At 29.5% G+C, this 16,053-nt stretch overlaps 1 protein-coding gene across 1 annotated transcript; it reads right to left on the reverse strand.

Moving 5' to 3' along the window:
* Positions 1 to 881: 881 nt before the first annotated feature.
* LOC111022770 (mechanosensitive ion channel protein 10) lies at positions 882 to 9,952 on the reverse strand. Its single transcript, XM_022300014.2, has 5 exons — positions 8,615 to 9,952; positions 3,582 to 3,705; positions 3,201 to 3,494; positions 2,275 to 2,477; positions 882 to 1,565 (listed from the first exon to the last, which is right to left on the reverse strand). Exons 1-5 carry the CDS (start codon positions 9,877 to 9,879, stop codon positions 1,292 to 1,294), a joined length of 2,160 nt encoding a protein of 719 aa, XP_022155706.2. The 5' UTR covers positions 9,880 to 9,952; the 3' UTR covers positions 882 to 1,291.
* Positions 9,953 to 16,053: the final 6,101 nt, after the last annotated feature.

A 16,053-nucleotide genomic window follows, 5' to 3' on the forward strand; every position in this document is an offset into this window, starting at 1 on the left:
CTCTCGTAACCCCTATTGGAATCTAAACCTATAAATAGAGGACCTCATTTCACCATCAGGTACGAAATTTCTCCTTGAACTTAATATTGAGTCCGAGACTTGAGCGTCGGAGATTTTACCCTTTTGTGCAGGCCTTCTCTTAGAGTCTCGGGTCGGAGTGAGGATAGAGTTTGAGCTTGACCGAAGTCTGACATTGTACAACTTCTTGCATAAACAAATGTTATTTCACATTAAAATAATCTAGCATTGGATTTAATTGGATGATAAAATAAAAAAGAAATATTTGTCGATTAAAATTAACATAAATAAAAATGAACTATATATATATATTTTTTAATTAAACAAATCCGTAAATATTTAAGATCATGTTTGATAATGTTTTATACAAATTTACGCTTTTTATGGCCTACTATAAAAGTACAAACAAACTTCTTTAATCCAATCATGTTGTTTTTGTTAATGATAGCAATTCTCTTTATCTTTTAATGATGAAAATGATTTCTCTGCATGAATTTTAAATTGATTTACAACCACAATGTTTTTTTAGGGGAAAATGCCAAGATAAAATTTTTTCAATTACTTTCGTGCTGTTTCTTGCACCAATTGAATTGACTCATAAGCATCACAAAGGTAAAGAAAACATTTCGTTGTTTATTTATTTGTTTATTTATTTTAGGTATGTAATCTAATCTTTTGACTCAAAATATTAAAAATAAAAAAGATAAAGGCAGTCGATTTAAGCTTAGTTTAACTGATTATGACACTTATCTCCGACTAAATTGAAAACACGTCACTAAAAAAAAGGTCGTGAGAGTTTAAATCCCTACCGGGTGTATAGGAAAAAAAATTAATAAAATTAGACCTAAATTGTTACGCTGGAATAAGAAATAGAGATGTGCAAGACATTCTAATCCCAACACCTCCGGAGCAATTTCCTTGATATTGAATCCACTTTCTGGAGTGGAATTTTACATATTTTCATTTTTTCTTCTTCCTATTTTTAATCAAATCCTAAAATGTGTGCATAATAATAACAATAATAACTAGAAGAAAGAGCGAGGAGATACAGCTAACAAAAATTAATAATTATAACAACAATATTAATAGCACTCCAAATACCCGCTTTTCACATACCATGTAAAATCTAACCCAATGATTTGTGGACGACACGAAGATATCTTCATTATTCAATGTGACTGCCGCGACGTGATTGTCACATCGAGAACTTTCAGATGCATGAATGTCGAAATGCCCATTTCGTAATCTCTCTCTTAGGCTGCGAAAAGTAATTTCACGGGGATGGGATCGCCACTCTCCCGTTAGTGAAATTGAAGTGAGTAACAACGACTTCTTGAGGGAGGAGATGGTATTTGATGCCGAGATTCTCGAAAACCCTTTTGAGCTCGAAAATGAGGTCTGATCTTCTGTTGTTTCTTTCCGGGAAGTTTTGATGGTTCATGGTGTGCTGCACACACAGACTCATCTTCATCCTGTCCACATTCTCAATCTCCTTCACTACCAATGAGTGCTTTGGGCTCCAATGCTTTGGTTTGCTCTCTATGTATCTGCCAAATATTTCATCAAAATCTTGGTTAATAAATTGTACCAATGCAAACTATGATAAAACAAATGGTTAAATTACCTTCTTAGACTTGAGTTTGGATGTTTATATGAGCCGCAACATGATATAACGAAAAAAAAGCACCATATAAACTCATTAACCAACTATTAAGTTCAACAGTAGTATCTTGCTTTTCTTTTTGAGGTCGGACATTCAATTTAAGTCTCATCCCTATATCTGTTGTACTAAATAATAATAATAACACTAGTAAGAAGAAGAGTAAATTACCCACTTGAGTTCAACTAGGTATAAAGCATTAGTAAAGTTGTTAGGTTGAAATAACTCACCCCGATTTTAAAAAAAAAACAATTTTTTAAAAACTTTCTTTTAGTTTTCAAAATTTCACCTAAATTTTGAAAATGTAACTATTTAGCAAAACAAAGAAGGCAAGGATATAAGTAGTATTTCTAAACTTAGTTTTTTACTTTTGGTTATCAAATGGGGCTTAAATATTAAAAATGATATATTTATAACCACGAAAATTTTACATTAACTATAGTATTGAAGTTATTGTTGGAAGATCATGTAAAATTTTCAGCCTTCCAAACCACTTTTAGAAAGAACTAAAATTTGCAATTAATTCTAAACCTAAAATGTAATGATACTGAGAAAGAGAAATTTGTATTTTGATGAAGAAAAATGGCATTGCTTACATTTGAATGGCCTTCCTGAGGGCAGTGATGCTGTCAAAAGAAGTGGAAACGTCAATGGCGAAATCCACCGTATCCGACATGTCGGGACTTCTTCTGAAATTGCTGATTGGCTTCGTCAGCAGAACAGAGTTTGGATAGTAAATCTTCTCATTGTCGAATCGCAAGAACACCGTCGACAAAATGTTCATCTCTTCAACAAACATCTTAACAAAAATAAAATCCAGCAGTAGTATTAGTATATTTAGCACTCAAATATTCCAAAAGTTCAAATATTAGGATAATAGAGCTCCTTTGGTAATGATCTTGAGGGGCAGGTAAAGGATCCATATTGAAAAGAGAATGAACTAGTTTATAATAGACATAGGCTATTCCTTGCCAATTGATTTTGAGATGGAACCATGAATATTAATATGGAGCCCAAAACGCTCGAACGAACAACCGATCTAAAAATCAGATCCATACAAGATCGATGAGTCAAAAGAGCCACGATCTTGAAGGGCATGTTATAGATAGGGCTACTCTTCTCATTGCCACTATGTTTTTTATTTCTCTTTTGAAAATATTCTCGGAATTGTATAGAAATTTTGGAAATAACAAAAACAAGTTTCTCCTGCTCCCATCCCTATTTGTTATAAAACATAAATAAAAATGTTGTTTGCTTTTAGGGCCCTGAGAAACAGAGCCTTACCAAACGGAAGTGTTGAAAAATTCTTGGTTTCTAACTGAGAGAATCAAATCTGGTTCACAACATAGTTGAAAAAATTGACAACTCATTAATTTTTATAAAAAATCTATGTTTTAGTATTTCTTTCTCTTAGTTGTCTAGTAAAGATAAGATTTTTCCTCATTGTTAAGAATGCAAGTGTTCTGTTCATATTGACTAGTTTAATCATTTATTCAAATTCTTAACAAGAAGTAGCACTTACATGGACTCCATCGATGACGCACCGATCGCCAACGTCGAAGGGATGCATAACGAAGACGAAAATGATCGACTCGAAGATCGTTTTGCAGGTGTTTTGGAACATGAATCCAACAAGGAGTAGCTGCGAGGTGACAACGACAATGACCTTGGTGGTGGCGACGCCGAGGACGAGAAGAGAGATGACAATGATGACGACGATGATGACAGCGCTGGCCAGCTTGTGGAGCTGCTGGACGGCGGTCTTGGTGTCGTTCAGAGAGTGCGCTAGTGCCTTCCGCTCGATGTAGGCATGGACCTGCACGACATGTCGGAAGTGGAATGATTTGGAAAAAGGGGGAAAATTGAAATTGTTGGAGAGATTGAAAGAATATGAGTTACGAACCACCCAGTTTCTGAAGGCGGATTTGGAAATTTTTCCTGTTTCAATGGCGCCCTCAAACAGAGGGAAAATGGTATTCACTTCTTCTACCTTTAAGAATCTTAGTAGATCTTCCTCTTCAATGTATCTGTATGAACATCAAAACAAAACAATTTCAATGCATTTTTTCATATACTTAAAATTTGCTTTTATATATATATATATATATATATATATATATATTTACAAAATGATGATTTGATGAGATTGTGAATAAAATAAAAGTTTAAATACTATTTTAGTCTGATCACTATACTTTTCAAAACGTTCATTTTGGTTCATGTACTATCAAATTTTGTTTATTTTAATTTTCGTACTTTTATAAAATCCATTTTGGTTCCTCAGCTCTTTTTTTAAAATGACTAATTTGATTCCTCATTGTAAAATGTTAACACAAATTTTGTGTCCAATGAAAATTCTTTCATACAAATCTCTGGTTATATTTTAAAAAAATTTAGTGAGGAAAAAATCGTACTAAAATTATGATGGAAAGAAATAAGATAAAAAATGAAAATGAGTAGACCAAAATGATAACTTCTTAAAAATATTGAAATCAAAATACGCGTTTTAAAAATATAAGAACTAAAAAAAATAGACATTTTAAAAATATAGGATCAAAATGAATCAGAAAATACGTGATCAAAATAAATTTAAACTAAAAAAAAAAAGACAACCAGACACGTCACAATTTACAGAGAAACTTGAACAACTAAAGAGACAACTTAACTATAACTTTATTTAATTGACCATTTTATTTAGTAAATTTCACTATAATTCATGGCAAGTCTATAATAATTCTCTAATGTTATAATATAATTTCATCAAACTATCATTTATATTTCTATTTAGTCATATCATATGTCATATCATCGTGGTTTTTGTAGGTCTTTTCAAAATAAAAATAACAATAAAGTAGTACAGAAGAATTCTATTCTACTGTTGCTTTGAAAATCCTTCCATCAAATAAATTGGATCGTAAATGCTATGTGGACCCATTCAGTTGAAGCTGGTAACTAAAATAAATAACAATAAAATTAGGAAAAAATAATTTTTGGCTCCACACCAACAACAAAAACGACTCATTATTAATAAAACTTATATATGTATTACTAATCTTAGGGTAAATTAGTAAAAATAAAGATTTGAATAATATTTTGGTCCCTTACTCATTTCCATTTTTGTATTCATTTAAGTTTTTATACTTTCAAAATATTAATTTTAGTTCATATACTCCTAAAAGTGACTAATTTAATTTTTATTTTTGTATTTTATACTCGATAGATACTGTTAATACGAATTTATGACTATATTTTAAAAAATTTAGAGAATAAATTTATCAGTAATATATCGATCTACTATGGAAAGCAAAAATATATACTTGATGTTTATTCTTTCTCATTAAATAACATGGAGTCAATTTTAGATGGAGAAGGGTAAAGAAAATAGAGAAAAAGCAAAATGTCATGCATATCCCTAGAGGGTCATAATTAGAAAAGAACAAAAAATAAAAGAATTGAAAAGAAAAGGAAATAGTTTACGCAATTGTCAAAAAGTTGCCATGGGATGTTTTAATGAAGTGGTCTTGCATCTAATCTTGAATTAAAGCTAGGAAAGAGACTAGGTAAGAGATGGAAACCCTAATCTTGAATAAATTAATATGTAATAAAATTACTTAAAAAATACTTACAATTTTAAATTAAAAACATATTAGTTTACTAATTTAAATAATATTTTGTAACTTAAAAAATTGAAAATTTGAATCTATATTTAAGTAAGTAAATTAAAATAAATGTTTGAAAGTACAAAAATTAAAAAGAAAAAATTGAAAATATATAAATCTATTTTTTTTATTGAGTGCAGAATCAAAATAATATGTAAACTTATTATTTATTAAACTAAAATACTCCAAAAAAATTTAAACAAAATACCTAAAAACGAAAATAAAATAAAATAAAATAAATGAATTTAAGGACCAATGGACACAAACATTTAACATTTGCACAGTCTTGAATGCACTTAATTTTATTTTATTTTTTGGTCAGAAAAAATCATAATTTATTGTACTGTCAAAGGACAAGGACATCATCTACATGGATGCTGTTTTAAAGCTGCTAAGATGTCTTTCCTAAACAAATGATGACGCAGAGAACTTGGATTCAGAATATTTGGGGTATATATATATTTTTTCTTTTTATTTTTTAGAGTGAATTTGTTTGATTCTAATTTATCTTGTATACTATAAAAACATTTTTAGACAATTGTTTTCAAAAATATTTTTCTATTATAAAAGTTTGTTAAAATTTCAATACTTATTCTAAAAACAGTAGAAACAATAAATAATTGAACTAAAAAATTCATCATTCAAATCCTCAGTGGAGATATATATATATATTTTTAAATTTTAGATCCACCACAACAGAAAATCCTACCATTTTGTTGTGGGGTTGTTTATTCCATTATTAGATTTATTTAAAATTTTAAAACAAAATAAACTATTTTTGAAAAAGTTTCCATATAAAAATCAATGGATGTAGGGTGGGGCCTACAGAAAAGAGTAACTTGGCTGTCCTAAACAAGGACAGTTGCTCCTATCCACATTTTCAAATACTTTTATGTTGGAGTTTGTTTGATAATTCTCGTATTTTTATTCTATAAACTCACATTTCTTAAACAAATTTTTCTAGGTCTTTTCTTTAAAATTACAAAATACGTAGTTAATATTTTTTCTAATTTTTTTTAGAATTTTAATTTGATCAAAATAAATATTTTAGGAAAGACAGGATCATTGTAATTCAGTTAAACTATTCTAAAAGGAAAAAGAAAAAAACAATATTCTATTTGAGTTGTGCCAGATTATGTTTTTAATTAAAATAATTTGGTGGGGCATGGAATTATTGATTTTTCTCTCTCTCTCTCTCTCTCTCTCTCTCTCTCTCTCTCTCTCTCTCTCTCTCTCAAAGTTATCAAAACCCACACTAATCCTTTCCTTACAAAACAAACAAAATAAAAGAGAGCTACATGTTTTTCGTCATGCAACAGTGTGGGACAATTTTAATCTTCCTTTACCATCACTAAAAGTTTAATAGTTTTTATTTTTTTTAAAACAAAAAAAATATTTTTCTATCTTCTTTTTTTACTTGTCAAAATTAAATGCTGCCAGCCCATTTAATTTTTGAGGTATCTTATATCTAAAATAGAAATAAATTTAGTTAGATCATTGGAAATAAAAAGAAAATAAAAAATGTAATCTTAAATTATTTAAGATCTTTATTTGGTAGAGATTTTTTATTCTTCTTAATATAACTATATCTAGTTATTCAAATTCTGGCTAAACTTTGAAAATAAAAATAAATTTTAAATATTTTTTTTACTCATAAAAGGAATTTTATACTAAATAAATAGAAAATGAGAAATAAATTATTGTCAAACAAGTATTCAAAATATTGAAAAATAGTCCATATAATATATGGAAGGAATTAAAAGCTAGTATTGTAGGTGAAAGATATTTTCATTGATTGAATAATTTAGGATAATGATCAAGTATAGCAACTAACTTTCATAATCAGACATTTTTTATTTTTCATTTGTGGGCACAACCAAAAAAAACTTTAAGGAAAAAGAAAAGAGAGAAAAAGAAAAGAATGAGATATCTTTTAAAGTCATTTAAAATGACATAAATAGAAACTTATTTTAAAGTTTTCTGATTTATTAATTAAAACAATCGACTAACAATGGAACATTTTGGTACTTGCATTAAGTATCAAACTAACATTAAAAATAATAAATAAAAAATAAAAATATATTTTTTATTTAAAAAAAATAAAAAAATGTCAAATTTTGGTTAGAGATGAAAATAAAAAAGTGCGAAGATGAGCATTATTCATCGTAAAATAAAGTATGGCGGCGGATACAAAATAATTGATGCAATGTCATTTCAAACTTTTTTATCTTTAGATTAACAAATTTCAAAGAAAATGAGATATAATCTAACAGAGCGCCTAGATACACCCAAAATTCATTTAATAATATTTTGTTCTTAAAACGGAATTCTAATCAAAATTATTTATTGGGACACAAAAATGTTATCAATTGGGATTAACACAGTTAATGCTTTGATTAATACTCACAATCCTTTCAATCCCAACATTCTTATTACCATTTATCATTTCTTATTAATTAATTAAATAATCAAAATTTTTCTTAGGAACATTATGACTTTTTAAAAAATTAATTCACAACTTAAACATAGCTAAGTTGGACCCAAAACATTTTCCGAAATTTCAAATCTCTCCCCAAATTATAATGTTATATTTTAAAATAAATAAATCAATAAAATTAAAATTATTAGTAAATACATACTTTAAATAAAAATTAAATAAAAAATGTTAAAATATTAGATATTATCGATTTGGTTCATTTTTTTCCTATACTTTTAAAATATTTGTTATGATTTATGTACTTTCGATTTTGGTTCACATAAGTCCTTGAATTTTTTCAAAATGACCATTTTGGTTACTTAATTTTATTTTTAATCTTATTTTTTTTTACCATAATTTCAACATAACACTAAAATTAATATATTTTTTAAAATGTAACAATTATTTTATACTAAATAATTTCCATTATAGGTAAAATTTGTGTTGAAATTTTATGAGGAGAAACTAACTAAAATGATATTTTTTTAGAAATACGAGGACCAAAATGAATATTTTCAGTACAAGAATTCAAATATTCAAAATTTAAAGCACCCAGCCAAAATTAATATTTTTAGAGTAAAAATCTAAAATAAATAAAGGTTTAAAGTAGTGAGATTAAAATAGAATTTTAATAAATAAATAAATAAGAAACAAACGTGGCTAATGAAGCTTAGTTATTTAAAATTTTGCCAAAATAATCATAAGATTTCAAAGAACTTTTAGAAAAGGAAAAACTAAAGAATAACAAAAACGAAATAACGGTTCTGTAAATATGAATTTAATTTGTAGAGAGAGATGAACCTGGCAGCAGGCTTGGCGACGTTCTTGAAGACTCTGTGAGCGCAGTTTCTGGCTTCCGATTCGCTGGTGATCTCCGATTCCGCGTTCGCAAAATCATCCACCGTCCTCGAGATCGTCGACAGTCCCGACGATCTCACATAGCTCACCAATCTCTTCACGCTCCACGCCGACGCTCTCCCCTGCATACTCAGCTTCCTCAGCCTCTCCATATCGATCTTCTTGCAAGATCCCTGCCTCTTCGATCTCGACAGAATCTGCTCTCCGCCGCCCTCTCTCCACCGCGCTGGCAGCGACTTCGCCGTCTGCATCCTCCGCCGCTGGCTCCGCGGCTTCTCTCTCTCGCCCTCCTCCAGCGCCGGTCCGGACAGCGTCTCCAGTATGTAGTGGTTGAACACGCTCTCCTTCATCCGATCGAAGAAAGTCGCGACGTGGAACGACGAGGCGAGGACCTTCACGAGGAGGATCTTGAGCAGCCACACCGTGGCGCCGATTAGGACGGCGATCAGGAATCGGAACACCTTCAGTAGAACCTTGTTGTTGTGGTGAACGTCCGGGAACATTATCATCCACGCGATTAGAACCAGCCCAAGCCAGGCGCAGTTCTGGAAGCTCTTGCGGAGGCCGTAAACGAAATACAGAACTCTTTCTCGCAGCATGAAATTTCTCTCGATTATGAAGACGAGGAGGCTGACGAGCCATCCGGAGACGAGGCGGCCGCAGAAAATCACCATTACGATTAAGCACCATTTCCAGATCACTAAGCTCCAAATCTGCTTCTCCTGGAGCGATTCGACTGTCAGAGAACAAATTAGGCAAGTACTGATGGTGAGAAACATGATCCATTCGATTAATGCTCTCTTGTTGATCTTCCTCCTCTGTTTCCTCCTCCGCCTCCGGCTTTTGCCTTCGTCTTTGATTCTGTCTTCGCCTTCGTTTTCCGGTCCGTTCTCATCGTCGTCCTCGGACTCCGATGAGGAAGAACAGGAGGAAGATGAGGAAGTGGAGTCTTCCCGTTCCGCATGGGGTTGGAGGAGCTCTGCGGATTCGGGGATTGTTCTTGGTGTGGAAAGGGGGAAATTAGGCTCCTCGAAGCGAGATCTAGGCTTGGAGAAGGTAAGACGGCGGAGAGTGGTGTTGGTTCTGGCCGGAGAGCGGGGGGTTATGTGTTCCTTCTCCGGCGATTGTTTGGGTTTTGGGGAATTGGCGGGCGGCGGGTCGATGGTGAGCACCAGATGGTCGTGATCTGGTTTTCGGAGAACCTCCATGGTCGATGAGCTCTGAAGCACAGGCAGAGGAAATTTATAGCTCAATCCACGAGGAGAGAAACGTGAAACGCCATTGCTTGAGGAACATCTGTAAAATGTGTTTAAAAAGCGAAAACGAAATGATTGAAAATGAAGACGAGAGCCACCATTGACGAAACAAACAGTATTTTTAATAATTAAATTTTAAATTTTGTATCTAATCAGATCTAAAATTTTGGACGAGGTGACACGATAGGAAGTACGGTAAAATTTGAGTCGAACATGCAAAGTGAACCTTTGCATGATGTATTATTCTACGATGCTTAATTAGTACTTAATTTTAGCTAGCCGAGCTTAATAAAGTGTAAAATTGTGTGCCTTTGTCATTCAATGGATCTTCTACCCGTCAATATTGAACTTATTTGTACCTTCGGCACGTTTGGTTTGTTCGTCCCTATCCTTTGACCCATTTTGGGTGAGGCTTAGACATCCAAGACGAGAGGGTCTCCTGCTACACTTTTAGTTTCACTTTGTGTACTTTAAAAATGTTTTGTATTTAATAGTTTCTAGAAAGATCTATTAGAAAAAAATAGCATCCTAAATTTTCAATTTTGTATATGAATCTACCAATTAAAAAAATATTTTATGGGATGGTAGATCTATTAAATGTAAAATTTAAAGTTAAATAACCTATTAGTAATACTTAAAGTTAGTTTATAATATATTAGATATTTTGTAAAGTTCAATGACTTATTGATACAATACTAAAAATTTAGGAATTTATTAACGATTTTTTAAGTTTATTAGACATAAAATTAAAAGTCTAGAGATTTGTTAGACATCTTTTAAATTCTAAGGATATCTTAAATTCATTAAAATAAAAATTAAAAGGTGAGTGACTAGATTTGTATTTAATCTATTTTATTTTATTATCTTTCTCCTTGTGACTTCTTTTTAATATTTATATTGTATTTGTTTATTTACACGTTGTATGAATCAATGTGACACCAAGGCAAATCAAATTATATGACCTTGGTGCTTTTTTTTGTCATATAGTTTTTTCTTTTCTTTTTTAATGTGAAGTACACCCTCTCCAATTTACCATAATGGACCATAAGGTTGATTGGTATGCTGTGATTTAGATGGCAATTATTCACACACCTATTATATATACAATTATTTAACCATAGAGAAAAAGAATTAAATTTTTGTTTTAGTTATATAATATTAATTTGGTCTCAAATCGGGTCCGCGTTGTTTTAAAAGTTTCAATTATATATCATAAATTCTTGTTGATAGTTTTCCTTTAAATATAGTAGAGAGTTGATTAACTAGCTTTTAAGTAAATAGTATGTCAAAAATAAAATTGATTGGTTAATATGAGCATAACTCAACGATAATTAACATCTATTCATCCCCATAAAATCGGAAATTTAAATCTCATACCTCCTAATTTTTTTTTACAACAAGCGAGAGATTACTAGTAAGCTAAGTTCATGTTCGTCTAAAACTAGATGTTAATACAAAAATTGAAGTGAATTTCATAGAATGTTTTATCTTTGTGCTACATTAAACAATTGACAATGAAAGGCCTAATTTGAGATATTTAGTTAAGTCATATGATCCAAATTGTAACTCACTTCAAATTATTTGAGACTAAATGTTTTTCTTTTGCAAACAAATACTCAAAAGGATATGAGAGAAAATACACTTTTAGTCCACGAAATTTTGAATAGGTATTAATTTGTTCCTTAAAGTATCAAAATTAACATTTTTTATCCTTGAAGTCTGGAGCATGTGTTTATTTGATATCTGAAGTTTAAAAATACACATTTTTAATCTCTAAACTTTGAAAATTTGTGGAAAAATGACGTGACAATTGATATGTGACTGGACATTTCCAACTAGGTATTAAACATTTGAGGTAGAAGGATTTTTCAAACTTCAGGACAAAAAATGTCTGTTTTTAAATTTCATGAACCAAATAGACAACTATTTCAAACTTCATGACTAAAAATGTTCATCTTGAAACCTTACAAACCAAATTGACACCTAGTTCAAAACTCAAGGACCAAATTGTATTTTTCCTAAGAAAATAACTCTAAAAAATGGTTAATCAAATATGTTCATAACTTTAAACGTCATATCCTTTTAGTCTCTAATCTTTAAAAAAATTCAATAACATTCTTAAACTTTATATTAAAACCACATGTTTTAGTTGATACCCTTAACAACATTGATATGATAAGCTAATGGGATAAATTAGTAGACTAATTGTGATTTCTCAACAGTTTTTTTTAGTACAACAAGTAGGAGTGGGAGATCCGAATTTATAATCTCTTAACCAGAGATTGCTAATTATTGTTGAGCTAAACACATCGATGTTTGATTTCTGACATCATGAATCTAGAAAAATAAACAATCTTTCATAATTTAAAAACAATTTACAATATCCTTTTTTTAGTCACCATCATGCTAAACGTGACACATCCAATTATGTTACTTTTCTTTTAAAATTCGCACTTACATTATTTAACACAATAGTAAATATCTTACTATAATTTTGCAAATTATTAAATCACATTACTATAATACACAGGCATGATCACAAATAATATATTTCCAAAGAACAAAAGTGAATTCACAATATACTAGGGGTATATTTGGCATTTAGCTAGTAAAATAATTGTACGGATTTAACTTTAGGTCCGAAATATTAACCAAATTTGAAACATTATTATAAAAATATAATTATTGTACTTTTTTTTTTCTTCTAAACGAATTGTACTTTCATATATTATTTGTCCCCTCTTTTCATTGAAACAAAAATACTTTTAGCTTTTTTTTTTTTCTTTTTAAGAATGCTTAGAAACTAGTTAAATATATTTTTCAGAAATAACATATTAGTTATATAATTTGAGAAACGTTTCTTGAAAATGAAAAATAATAATAATAAAAAAAAAAGAATTATTACGGAACGTACAAATGGCTGATCAAGTACAGCTAATATTTAAATCAAACATTAAATTGAAAATGGAACGTGAATAAGACGGGAAAAATGTAACGAAGAAAAAGAGCATTGGGTGTGATTAATTTAAAGGGCAACTTTAATTAGGAGTTGAGGAGGCACTCAACGATTTGTTCCCCAAAGGCAACTGTTTTTCCCATTAGGGTTTAATTAAACATCCAACGGCTGATATGTCTCCTCCTCTCAACCAATCAGCAGCATTTGATTGGTTGTAAAATCTTGTCAAATATGAATTAAAAGCACCTTATCTTAGCCTCTTTTTCTTCTATGACACCTTCATTAATTTTTTTTTTAATAATTTTCCCAACTGTTTTATTAATTAATTAAGAATATTAACCCTCCTCAAATAATTACATTCACATTAAATATGATAAAATATTAGTGTTCTAATCCTTCATCAAAACTTTCTTGATATCATTATTTTTTTCAGTACAATATGTGTGGTGGATGTCGTTGGTGTTAGTGGGAAGTAATACAAATTTAATATATAACAAATTATTTACTAATAATGGAATAAATTTCAGGATGTGATACATATTTATCTTTGTCATTCTTTATAAAAAAAACTTCTAGCTCTATATTGTTGAGAGGCCTAGTAATGTCACGTGAGTCGACAATTGAGTTTTGAGATATTATTTGTTGAATTGAAGTTATAGAGTTAAAATTAATGATACATAATTGAATTTTACTGCGTTTTATGGAGTACAAGTACAAATAATTTGTCCTCTACCAGATTTTGTTATCCATCTAAAATGAAAGATGAATCTGATAATTTTCCCTTTTTAATTAAATGGATTCAACGAATATTTATTTCACATATTTATTTTTTAAAACTATTTTTAGATTCTGTGATAAAAAAAAATTCTAAAAATGAGTTTCCAATATTTTCAAATATGTAAATAATATATATATATATATATATTAATAATATTTTAGATTGAATTAAATATTTAGTCGGTAGTTACCACTAATTTTAAAATATATTACTAAAAACAATTTTTAAATTGAGATCCAGTTTACGAATCTACCCCAAACACATATTTCAAAGAAAATACTTAGGTCCCGCACAAAATCGTGTCCTCACTACCTTTCAATTGAAAACTCATTATTTAAAAAAAAATTTATGTTTATGCGTACGTTTCTCCCTTTTAATTGTCGTTGTCAAACATTTAATGATAATAAAGGCAAAAAAATTAGTTCTCACACATAAAGAGGCAAGTATCTTCCTATTTGAAAATGCTAAAAACATTAAATACAACAATTTTTTTTTTTTTTTTTGAATATCTTGTTTTGAGATCACCAACTAAACGCAACCTAAATTTTTCAAACATACAAATGGACTATAAAATTGAAACTAAAGTGAAGAGTATTGAGACGAAAAACAAAAATTAACCTCTTTCTCTTTTTTTTTTTTATTTATCATTTCAAATTATCGCTCAACTATGTTCACTTTTACATAAAAATAGGAGCAATTAATCAAGAAAGACAATATATTATACTTTTTCTAAAATTATAGTGTATGTCGACATAAATCATTATGGTTGACCATAGTCTAAAAATAAAGATTAAAGCACGTGAATGGTATGTCATAATAGACAATGTTATTTCCTCTCTCTCTCTAATAAATTTGTAAGAGTTGTTGGATTCTTTTCACTCCCGAACAATAGGTCACTGTGGATTTAGTTTAATGATAATTAGTATGCATCTTTAATCAAGAGTTTATGAGTTCGAATTTTTTCACTTCATTTATTGTACTAAAAAATCATTTGCATACAAAGCCAAAAATTTTCAAAAGGATCAACAAAACTTTATATAGGTTAAAAAACACATTTTGTCCTTGTACTTTCACTAAAATAACGATAAATTTTAGTTTGTAACGTTTTAGTCCATGTACTTTCACTAAAATAACGATTTAGTTCCTGAACTTTAGTTTGTAACGAATTGGTCCCTGTCCCTATGATTTAAAATTTCTAACAATTTAGTCCATACCGTGAAAAAGTTAATTATAATTAATTATCAAATTTTATCATATAACAATTTAATATTTCTAATTTATAAATATATTTGGTCTCTCTTTAATTTATCAATCTACATATATAAGAAACTCAACTAAAATATTTCACGATAAAGACTAAATCATTACAAACTTTAAATTACAATGACTAAATTGTTACATATTAAAGCTCAAAAACTAAATTGTTACCGATTTTAAACCATTTAAAAGCTTATTTATTTCCTCACTTTTATTTATTCGAATAACCATTTGATTCTTTATTTTACATTTTTTTTCAAAAGCTTAGAAATATTAGTTTCACCTTATTTTTACAGAAATATTAGTTTCAAGATCACTCGAAGAAAGAATCCTGCAAAAAGGAGTTAGCACTCTGAAGCCTTAGCCAGTAGAGGATCGAAAAAAGTTTTGTATTACTCAAAATCACAAATTTCGTGTAACTTATACCTTTTACCTAAGGATATTTATAATGCCTCGTGATAACCGTTGGTGTAAAAGATTTGAATTTGAATTCATGGTTATCTTCGAAATTTTAGGCGAATCGTACGCATCAGAAGAGAAATATAGTTATGCGGTTAACTATTGGAACGTTGGGTTCGAGTTCGTATGCTCACCCCTCAGTTCGACTGGTTCTCGAACTTGCGCTTTGTGATATTCATACATGTGTCTTTTAGACGTAGTACCGATGACGTATATCTAAGATGAAGTTTCACCTTAATCATATATGTTCCTACGTTTTATTATATAGTACTTTTTATAAATATTTTCAAAATTTATGTCAAATTAAAAAAAACAAAAAAAAAGACTTAGAATTCAAACATATTTTTAAAAAAAGCGAAAACTTACCCATGGAATGGTACATAAACAGATTTAATTTTTAAAAACAAAAAACAAAAAAATGAAATTGTTATCAAATGACACCTTATTGACATTATATTTTTGTCAATTTTCACACAACTCAGTTGATAAGGCATCAATTATTGAAATTTTCATCTCGATCCACTCCACGAACCTTGAATTAAAAAAAATTATTATTCTTTTTAAATAATTAGAGAATTTTCTTAAAATGGTAAAAATGGATTCATTTGGCACATGACAAGATTATAAAAGGCTATCGACACATATTTGTCATAGACTCAGAAAAAGAGATGATTTG

Source organism: Momordica charantia (assembly GCF_013281855.1).
Source record: "Momordica charantia cultivar OHB3-1 chromosome 7 unlocalized genomic scaffold, Mcharantia_2.0 BLBB01000007.1, whole genome shotgun sequence".
Taxonomy (NCBI): Eukaryota; Viridiplantae; Streptophyta; class Magnoliopsida; order Cucurbitales; family Cucurbitaceae; genus Momordica; species Momordica charantia.

What these genes read in the sequence shown, in the direction of transcription:
- LOC111022770 (XM_022300014.2), bottom strand. Translation starts at nt 9,879, where the DNA reads ATGGAGGTTCTCCGAAAACCAGATCACGACCATCTGGTGCTCACCATC. An exon ending in GTCGCCAAGCCTGCTGCCAG is followed by an intron (nt 3,706 to 8,614) that starts GTTCATCTCTCT and finishes ATGTTCATACAG; the next exon opens with ATACATTGAAGAGGAAGATC. An exon ending in CCGCCTTCAGAAACTGGGTG is followed by an intron (nt 3,495 to 3,581) that starts GTTCGTAACTCA and finishes CATGTCGTGCAG; the next exon opens with GTCCATGCCTACATCGAGCG.